General features: G+C 39.6%; 1 protein-coding gene across 1 annotated transcript in view; it reads right to left on the bottom strand.

The window, feature by feature from the left end:
- Positions 1 to 392: 392 nt before the first annotated feature.
- Positions 393 to 10,708, bottom strand: part of COG3 (component of oligomeric golgi complex 3) — a 46,929-nt gene continuing 36,613 nt past the window's right edge. The window contains exons 17-23 of the mRNA XM_007428316.4: positions 9,939 to 10,059; positions 6,440 to 6,528; positions 6,204 to 6,338; positions 4,760 to 4,835; positions 4,077 to 4,204; positions 3,619 to 3,717; positions 393 to 2,034 (exon numbers count right to left, since the gene is read on the bottom strand). Coding sequence (XP_007428378.2) covers positions 2,005 to 2,034; positions 3,619 to 3,717; positions 4,077 to 4,204; positions 4,760 to 4,835; positions 6,204 to 6,338; positions 6,440 to 6,528; positions 9,939 to 10,059 — 678 coding nt within the window. The 3' untranslated portion in view covers positions 393 to 2,004. The remainder of the gene's footprint in view (positions 2,035 to 3,618; positions 3,718 to 4,076; positions 4,205 to 4,759; positions 4,836 to 6,203; positions 6,339 to 6,439; positions 6,529 to 9,938; positions 10,060 to 10,708) is intronic.

The raw sequence follows: 10,708 nt of genomic DNA, 5'->3' as shown, positions 1-10,708 counted from the left end.
GACAGATCCTGTCTGCAGATTTGTTTGAATTTATCCCCTTCTTGAAGGGTCCAAATATAAGATATTTACCACCTAAATATATTTAAAAGGCAGCATTTCTTAGATGTTCTGGCAACCTCTTGTACATCTTCTGTGGCTTGTTTTTAATTACTTTAGTTTCATGTGCATAAAATAACCATGTAATTTGTTTTCAATACAGACCTTGATTTTTTCTTTACACTAGTTAAGCCTATAATATATGCTTTTCAAAAGAAAAGAACCTAAAAAGGAGTTCTGACACAGCTATGCTGTGAAGAATATTTCTGCATCTGCAATTAAGATCTAAAAGGCCTTAATGAGGTAGGTTTCCCTGAAGAATACTGGACAAAATAAAACCCTCCCAAAATAAGAAAGCATTTATTTTAATGAGAACAAGATCATAGTGAAGGATTAGACAAATTATATACATTGTTTATTTAGCTAAATACTTGTACAGTTTATACAATTCTGCCATTTGGAAAGTCACTGTGTAATAAAATAATGTCTACGTTTGTAATAGAAGATACTCTGTTTTAGAAACTAAGGAATTTAAATTACCCAGTTCCAACTTCCATGAAACATTTCATTAAGATACAATACACTTATTCACATTCTATTTTATTGAAAATCTCTATTCAAAATTCACAGCCTATTACTTTACATATGTCTGTTTCACTTAACTAGGATACCAATAGTTAGATTATAGTAAAATCTGATGTAATTTCTAATGCTTACAAACAACATTGATTTCAGTTATTTTAAAGTTTTTAAAAATTAATTTTATCTCCCTCAACATTTGAAACATAAGATTTTTAAAACGGTATGAGTGTTAACATTAGACAGAGCAATATATAGACAAAATAAGGCTGGATTCTGCAAAACTATGTCTTAATATTTGAACTATTTTCTAGATATCAATATTACTTTAAACACAAAGATATATATACACCCCATTTAAAAAGATATCTGGGTTCCTGAACAATATAAAAGTTTTATCTTGTTTATAATACAATATATAGTTGACTTAAAATGCAAATATCAAGACTTCTGCATGCCATGGAGAAATGCACAACTTATCACTTGCACAATGTGTAGAAAAGTCATGTCTTTTCATAACTTCACAGTTGAAAACACACTGCAGTAATTCAGGTAAAGACTTAATTATGGAAAAAATAAAGAAAGGTTGCTTCTATTTTTGCACCAATCTTGTAGTTTTACACTTCAACTACACTCCCCATTCCCCCAATCTTTCCATATCAAAATTTCCACCTAGTCAGTGGTTAGTCAGTTAATTCAGTCATAACCTATTAAACGGGGGATTTATTACCACTGCATTTTCTGTATACCTTGTAGACATAATTTTAAGGCAATGCAATTTATTTGCAACGTATAAAAACAGGAGAATGTTTTTAGAAACCATTTAGAGAAACCATCAACAGAAAGGTTTTCAAAAACCACTGATGTCTTGAAACAGATTACATTAAATGCTATGTGATAATCTGATTATCTGGTATCTTCCACAAATTCACACCACCACTTACACACTACAAAGCCTGATGATTTGTTTACATAGATGAACAGTGTAATAGTGCTAAATATCGGGGAATATTACTAAACTTTTGTGGGAAGGCTTGTACATACACTTCAAAGTGGTCCTGATGTACAGATTACGAATAAAAGGCATCTATTCTCCAAATCTGGATATTCCACATTCTTTTCAGAAATCTGAAAAAGCAGATATTATCTGGATACAAAATAGAGTGGAGCAGTTCAATGGTTAGGGTTATTTTCATCATGGTAGGTGCCGCCAGAAGAGATGCTTTTTCTGAATCTTTAGGTAGGCTTCTGAATTTGTAACAACAATACTGTTCACCTTCTTCAACTGATGTGATGTTGGATGAACAAAGGTAAAAGCAATTCAAAAGGCATACTAAGCTGGTGGCTGGTCAGTATGAAGCAGCACTGTGCAGTTCGGCTACCAGATTATTACTTTGTTATTGACAAAAGGAGATTTACCTGAAAGACAATGTATTTTTTTAGAGACACCAATGACTTTCTTGAAGATTTATAAATTGCCAGGAGGATGTCCATTTGCAGTCTCTTCAGAAATTAGAAATGAATACCTGGATCTGTTCCAGCATTTGTTCTCCCTGTCCATCCTTTCTGTACTCTCCCCATAAACTTTTATCCTGTCCTTCATCTTGTTTTTTTTGATCCCCCCTGCAATGCTGCCCTGCTTGCCTTTCCCTTCCCCACAAATCTAACAATTCCCTTCCTCTCTGTTATTTCTCTCCAGACAAGTAGCTTTGTTTTATCCTCTCCTTGCACAACTCTTACACTCCTCCTTCTTCAGCACACACAAACACACACACTGAGAGAACAAGGAGGCAGCAGGGGTAGCAAAGGCTGAGAAGAATGGAATGGCCAAGTCTGAGGGAGAGCTGGCCAGGGGAGAAGGAAGGGTGGAGACAACAGATGGACCCATGCGATGTCTGCAGCAAATCAAAGCATGAAGAAGACCGTGGTCTTGAGAAGGGAGGGCAGAGGTTCCTGAGGAAGGCAGGGAACCATGACTAAAAGCATGTTAGCTCTCCCAGTTCCCTCTGTTCAGGAGTAGGAACAGGTCAGCCAGAGAAAAAGCCCCCAAACATGTTAGGCTCAGCTCACATAAGATCCTTGGAAAGCTTTTTGCACCAAACCGGGAAACAAAAATCACAGTAAGTGATAGAGGTTCTGTTCCAAATATAGGAGAAGCAAAAACTATTTCTTATAAAGAGGGAATAACTGACTTTTTAGCCTTATCAAATGGAAAAAATGAGGTCTTCTAGCTAATTTCTCTACTAGTGACTTACACTCCTTTCCAGAATCATCCAATCGCTTTTGTGACAAAAGGCTTGATCTCACTTCAGTGACAGATGAATGATGCTACTACAAAGAGAATATAAGCCACTGGTGGGGAAACAGTCCTAAAAGAATTTCTGGTGATTGCATGTTGCAAAACTTCTAAGCCATACAGTGAGGACTGCTGAGGACTTTCTACTCCAGGAAGGTAGGTATATATTTAAAAAAGAACTGGACAGTGAAAAGAATACAATTCACTATAAAATGTTAATACTCCACATAAACCTAATTTGAGCACAACCTCTCTGAAGGATAGGAGGGACAAAAACAAGGGAGAATGAACTTTTCCCTGCTATCTGTGAGAGACAGTCAAGTTCTCAGAAAGGTAGAGAGAGATTTCCTTCAAAGAGGATATGAGACACAAGATTGTCAGGCACAAAACCTGAAAGAACTAAATCTCCAAACTGGGAAAAGGTACGGAGCTCCCCAGTGCACATCTAAATACCAAAGATGGGCTGCGGAGTGCCACCTCTCTTGCAACCCGTTCCCTGAGAAATTCAATAGGAACCTGGTTTGTCTCAGCAAGATACTTGCTTGTGCTGGACAATTTAAAATACCTGTTTAAATCCAGCTTCATCTCTTACTGTCTTGTGAAATCAATAAATGCTCTCCACTTTTGTACTTAAGATTTCACTCCCTAAATAAAGGGCAAATAGTTTTACCATGTGCTTAAAAAAAAGAAGAAGCTATATTAGATACCTGTTCCATTGATGGACAAGCTATGATCTGGAGATCTTCATTACTAAATTCTTCTTTTAATACAGCATGCAGCTTTTGAAACACTTGCTGGATATTGTTCTTAGAGGAAAAGAGAAAAAAATACTTGTGACTTCGTTATCCTAAAGCAGCATGAACACGAACACTCTGCTCCGAGGGCTGCATGGACTTCCACTCAGTCTTACAACACTTACGTCACACCAATCAATTTTTTCATAGGCACATGGAGCCCCAGGAATCCAAGGGGCAGTTCAGACCAATTATTTAAGGCCTACAGTGTAGGCTAGGGAGAGAAGAAGGAACCAGGAGAAATATGGCAGGGACAATTGTGGTAAAATAATGATGCTGAACATGACAATGCAAAACAGGAATTTCAGGTAAACTAGCTCTAAAGGCGAATGTGCATGTGCAAATAACATTTGATGTTACCAAAGACTTACCCTAACGGGCTTGAACAAGATGAATTCGGTATCCTTATTGGACAAATATAGTGACATACTCTGTAAGGTTGATGGCAGTTTTGTTTTTATTCTCTTGTATGTTGATGATACCACGTCACTGATCTTTGCTGGAAATAAAACATAATGGAGAATTTCTTATGAAACAGAGTGCAAGGCAATGTCTCTCTTTGTGTCTATGCTTTTCTTTTCACTTACTATATAGTTACTTAGGCAAATCACTGTAAAATAATCAGTAAAGTGCAGGAAAAAAAAAATCTAAGAATGTGTTTATTACACTTATCTTCCACCATCCCTCCCAGGACCTTGTGAGGTGGTTGCTGAGTAGAACCAAACAGACTTAAAATTCACAAAGGAGCCCAGAATGGACCCAATGCTTTAGATACAGCTTGATCAGTGCGGAACAGAATCAGATCTGGGCACTGGCTTTTTCAACAGATGGAGCAGACTAGGGTCTCTCTCATCCTACTTTTGATGCATTTGATTTTTTAAGAGATTTAATTTCTTAAAAATAAATCCTGTAAGATTCTACAACCCCTCAGACTGGCATAGAGATGTCAAAAGCACACCTCTGTATGGTTGTTCAACCCATATTTAGCTGTTTGTCAAGAATGATATATTCAAAAAACCCTCGTCAAACATTTTTCACTGTTGGAAAAAACTACCTGGTTGTGCCCAAGGCTGCTGCGAGAGATTGTATTTAGGACCCTTCTGAGAAGCTACTGCTGTCAAAGCCGAAACCTAAAGTAATGAGATGAGAAGAAGAGAGAATATGTGTTAAATATGTATATAATACTTCACAGATAGCATTTCAGTTTGTTCAAAATGCTTTGTATGTACTGGCATACTGTAACTGGAATCCAGCAGTGAGTCTGCCCATTTATACTGAAGCTATTTTATGTCCCCTCTTCCATTCCTATCACTTATCTGCAATGGAGGCCAATAACAGTATCCACATATTGCAAAGCAGGAGGTTGAAACCAAGAGGACAACAGTTCTGTGTCAAAGCTACTTCCTGGCAGAGGTGACACGGGCACCCTGAGTTATGACTTGCTAGATATTAAACTAATACTCAGTGATACTTATTTCAGAAATCTGGATATTAAAGCCGGATTAAAGTCTGCAGTTAATGCCATTACATCTGCAGTCATTAACAAGTGCAACTTTAGGCACAATAGCAGGGACTTATTTTCCATCATCTCAGGACACCATAGAAGAAAGCACTGCCTGAAATCCAGAGGATTCTATATTGTTATTTTTCCTATAAAAGTCAACAACTGAGATTTTATAGCTTCCATTTGTTGGCAAAACATTAAATTACAAGGCTAAACTAAGACCAAACACTTGATTCTCTCTTCTTCATGGCCAAAGACCAAAAAAAAAAAAAAATCACTTAAGGAAAAGGGAGGTAGACAAGGAAGAGCTGGTGACTGTTTTAAGTTCCTTTGAGGAGCTCAAACATTTCATTTTATATGGACAATTAAAATACTTTGCAAAACATTCCATTTTACTGTGTCCTTGCTTCATTTCTCACATTTTAAAAGGATTTGGCCAATTCATTTAATTTTCTCCATAATGTAGGTATTACCAGAATTACTCCACTTTTATCAAAAACTAGTCATGATTAAAAATGCTGGAATAAGATCTACTTATCAAAAAATTTCTGACTGCATGTGACATGGACTTCACTTAGGCTGATATTCTTCTATGTGTTTATCACTTTGGCATTTTATGATATTGAAACAACACTTCTTTCATATAGTAGATGATTATATACATTGTTTATTATCAGACCCAGCACAGGTCTAATTGCAATTGCCCAGTTTCCATTAAGTGACTGTGTAATTTCAAGGTTAATGTTTCTGTACATGATGTAAGATTTTACATAGTCAAATATTTCACAGTTTTTACTAAGAACATACGGGCTGACTTGTGTAACATGGCCTCTCAGTGGGATTTCTAATGGTTTTGGTTCACAAGATTGCCTTGCAGTGTTTGTGTTGCTCTCTTTCTTAGAAAGCAAAATACAAAACAAAATAAAATTTCAAGTCCAAATATGTCAAATTGGCAACTGAAGATACTAGTAGTAGATGTCTAGTATTTTAATACCTTGGACAAGAATTCCTCCAGAGGTTCTATAAGCTGCCTAGTTTGCTGCTGAATGAACTGCTCACAAGCAAGTTTCAAATGCCGATCCACATCCTTCTTAGAGTCAATATAATGTTCTCTTATTTCTGGAGTACCCTGGAAGAGAAAGGCAATTTGTCTCTTTTTCTCTTCTGAATTTGCCACACTTCAAAGATTATTTTCTTATGCATGTTAACATTTTAACAAATATTCTTTACCTCCAATAAGAACTGTATAATTGCATTGTTGCTACTTAGTCTAAAGAACTGTGGAACAGTCATAGGATTCAGGATTTTAAATGCAGCATCTGTGAAAAGAGAATTATTTTAAGGAATGTTTGAATATTTATTTTATGCATTTAAATTTAATGGAACTTCTAAGAATTCTCATGTGAATTTTGAAGATCAGATAGATATTATGGTAGGTAGGCTTTCCATGCATTGCAGAATGCAGTTTTGCTGTGTTCTTAGTAATATCCAGCCTATTAATAAGTTTTTACTGAAATGCATTTTGTGCTCAAAACATACAGTGTACAACTCATTATCTACCCAGCTACCTATCTATACCCAACGAGAAATTACATTTGCTACAAGCTCATACTTTTATAACATTTCACTACAAATAAGAAAATGATGATCACAAAAACACTCTCTGAGCCTTCTTGAACGTAAGACTTCTCATACTCTTACAGGTGGTCCTTGTTTAACGACCACAACTGGAACCAGTTAGTCTGTCACTAAGCAATGCGGTTGTTAAGTGAGACATCACATGACCTCTCCGCTTAGCGATGGCAGTTCTGCAGTTCCTGTTGCTGTTGTTAAATGAATCCCACCTGGTCATTAGTTGAGGACCCACTCTGATCCAAGCCATTCCTGGCTTCATCCCTCCCAGCCCTGAGTCTCAGTTCTTCCAAAGTAAGGGACTGCCTCTCTTCAACTCCCCCCACCCACCTATCTACCCCCACCATCTCTGGGTGCCCTGCACAGTGCCACTCCTTGGTGGTGGTGCTGGGGCTGAAATAGAGGCCCAGGGCCTTCAGCAGTCTTAGCCCACCAGTGCTGCACCCTGGCCTCTACTTCAGCCTGAACCGCTGCCACTGCTACCATCGCTGAGGAGTGCCGTCTCAAGCCCCCAGCTGCAGCCAGCTACCCCAGTGCCATGGCGTGAAGCCCCAGCTACCCCACGAAGCCCCAGCCGCCCCAGGACCAAGCCCCAGCTGGAACTGCCCCAGCACCATGACGCAAAACCCCAGCTGCACTTGCCCCAGCACTGTGGCATGAAGCCCTAGTTGCCACAGTGCAAAGCCCCAGCTGCAGCTGCCCTGCTGCCCTGCAATCTACCTGCGCCCCCACTGTCCTGTGCTCTGCCGTCCCTGCTGCCCTTCGCCGTCTTCTTCCTCCTGGTGCTGATGAGACGTGCCCAGCCTGGCCCTTCACGAGCCAGCTGCTGGCCACATGAGGCTTTCTTCCTGAGAAGGCCATGCACAGCGTCAGGAAGGAAGCCTCCTGCAGCCAGCAGCTGCCTTGCGAAGGGCCAGGCCAGGCACGCCTCGTCAGCAACAGGAGGAAGAAAACGGCAGAGGTCAGCTGGGGGTGGCAGGGGAGGCAGAGTGCAGGATGGCGAAAAGGGCAGAGATGTGGGGGAGATAGGCGGGTGGGGGAAACTGAAGTGCCTCCTGCAGTCGTAAATTTGGTTGGGCTGCCAAGTGCCTGATTTTTTATTAAGTGACTATGGGGGCACTGCAACAGCCATAACTTCAGGAACCAGGCCTAAGTACCATTCGTTCAGTGCTGTCATTCGAACAGTTGCTGAACAAATGGTCTACCTGTAATAGATTTGAAATTAAAATCTAGATTCTCAAACAGCTGGAAAATTACACAATACATGTCAGTGAGCACTCTCTACAGAGTCAGGTGATTATAATGAAGCGTTGAACACCAAACAATGAAAAAACTCCAATTGTAGTTTTTCCTCCCCCTAGGATAATCCTATAGAGTACAACAAATGTGCCAACCCTTAGAAATGGGCTGAAGGTACTTGGGTACTCAGGTACTCTGTGGGGAATTCTTGGAGTCCACCACAAACGTCTCTGCTAAACTCTGACACAAAACTTACTCCAGGAACAGAGAACCTGCCTTCATAACCCACAGCTGGGTACTGGGGTTCCACTCATAGAATTATACTTTATGCAGATAAGCTTTACATTTATTAACTGAATTTATTTTGATTTCTATCACAAGTAGGATTGTAAGGTGCAGGACTTGAAGAAAACCTGATATTTTAATTTTGTCAGTTTGACTACACCAGTTGGCAAAAAATAAGGCTGAAGACAGAGGAAGCTATAAACACAGTAATAAAAAAGAGGAACTGAAGAAAATAATAAACACTGGAGTGCTTAATAGCAGAATTATTGTCATAAGAGCCACCAGGGTTTTTATTTCTCTCTTCTCCATACAAGTTATCACCTCTTCTTTTCTGTCTTTTTACTCTGTCTATTAGTCAACAGCCGTGCTCCTTTGAGATTTCTGTCTCCTTTTCTTGTTTTAGTACAGGTAGTCCTTGAGTTACAACCACTTGTTCAGTGACCATTCAAAGTTATGACAGCACTGAACAAGTGGTACTTATGACTGGTCCTCAAGGGATCTTGTACTCCATAGCACCTCCCGCCAGCCCACGCTCCATAGCACCTACCCACCCATGGCACCCCTTGCCAGCCTGCCCATGCTCCCTGGTGCCTGCCTGCAGCCTCTGCTGGCCTGTCCACACTCCCAACACCTGCCTGCAGCCCTCATCAGCCTGCACATAGCCCCACCCCCTGCACACCCTCCCCGCACTTCTTGCCTGGGACTCCCACCTCTTCCCACTTAACCCGCATGGTCCTGAGGTTACGACAGCAACCAGGACTGCTAGGAATTATGACTGCATCGCTTAGCGATGGCAGTCTCAGTCCCAATCGCTGTTGTAGCCCAAGGACTACCTGTAGAGCACAATACAAGTAATATGTTTCATCACAGAAAAAAATTGGTTTAATATTGCATAAATTCACTTGAAATAGTATGAAGGAATATAAATAATGATCACATTTACCCCAAATGACATTCACATTATTACTAAAACACACACATATATAAGTTAACACAACACTGTCTTTGCACTAGTTGAACTCTGTGCTGCAGATCATCTTCTTGGAACTATGCATGCTGTGCTTAATTGCATACTTAATTAAATAATTAAAAAAAATACTCTCAGAGAATAGGTCCACCACTTGTTATAGTTCTGATGACTGAATTATTTGTGTGGTACGTCTACCAAAACACAGAAATCTAGCATTAATTGGAGGGAGAAGGGTAGGGTGTGTGTGTAATTTTAAAGGGCAAAATGACTACCTGACCCTTGCAAAGGCTTAAGTATCCTTAACACCCCTCACCAAAAACAGGCTACTTTTCTCACTTTGGGTGAGTTTTACGGTCAAAATGGATGCATTAAACCTCTGTAAAATGTAAGGCATCATTTCACCCCTTAGAGCCCCATCCTTTGAAAAGTTTCCAAGAATGTTTGACACCACTCTGTGATGTCAGAATATCACTATGTTCCCTGTGATTTCCAGAAACAGCAGGAGGAGGAATTTCAGCTGAAAGGTTTCTCATCCTTGCTGTATATGAGATACCTTCAAATTACAATTAACAGCCCACTACAACTGTCTATTCAATACAATACCTCTAGTTTTCTTAAGATCCAGTGAAATCTCCTTAATTGTGAATTCAGTGTGGAAGGGAGCAATTTGTTCACGAAGAATCAAAAGATGCTTTATTAGAAAAAGCTGTCCATCGATTTGAGTCTAAATTACAACAACATATGTCAAGGCAGATAGACAGACACAGACCACTGATTTGTCAGCTGATAAAAAATAACTTGCTTTTGTGCTTTAATCTGCCCAGATTTTCCATTTCCCATTAAAACATTTCCCACTTTTTACAGACTTACTTACAAAGAAATATTTCTTTTAATCATAACACTTTTTATAAGAAGCCGCAGGAGTAGATAATGTTTACTCCTTACTCTAGTATGCTGGGTTGGGTTCTTTTCTCACTGAACTGGATTAGTTTTTGTATGCAAAACAGAAATGGAAGCGGCCATCTTTCAAATACACTTTTTCTTCTTCAGTCTCTTTCCATCCTATTTCACAATGTCTCCATCCTTTGTTTTGCCACACCTAGTCATAGAAACATGTACCCCCTCCCCAGAAACTCTCCCTACGTCTTTATGATTGTTAGAAGCAAGTTGTTATCTTTAGTATTCCACTGGAATGCAACAGCCATTAGGCTCATAAGCCCCTCCCTATTTAGTACAGCTGCATGAAAGGGAGTCTGCTTTGAAAGACAGGCCTTTCTTTGAAGACTGGTCTTGAAACTGCTTCAGGTGTCAACACAGTGCCCATGCTTCTAAGAGGGGAGGGGAGGGGAGGGGAGGGGAGAGGTTGTTTGGGC

This window comes from Python bivittatus, unplaced genomic scaffold (genome assembly GCF_059951505.1).
Source record: "Python bivittatus isolate LINGU-HERP-01145 unplaced genomic scaffold, Pbiv_v1 ctg000210_np1212, whole genome shotgun sequence".
Taxonomy (NCBI): Eukaryota; Metazoa; Chordata; class Lepidosauria; order Squamata; family Pythonidae; genus Python; species Python bivittatus.
Note: the sequence above shows the minus strand (reverse complement) of the source record. Positions and strands in the feature narration are given on the sequence as shown.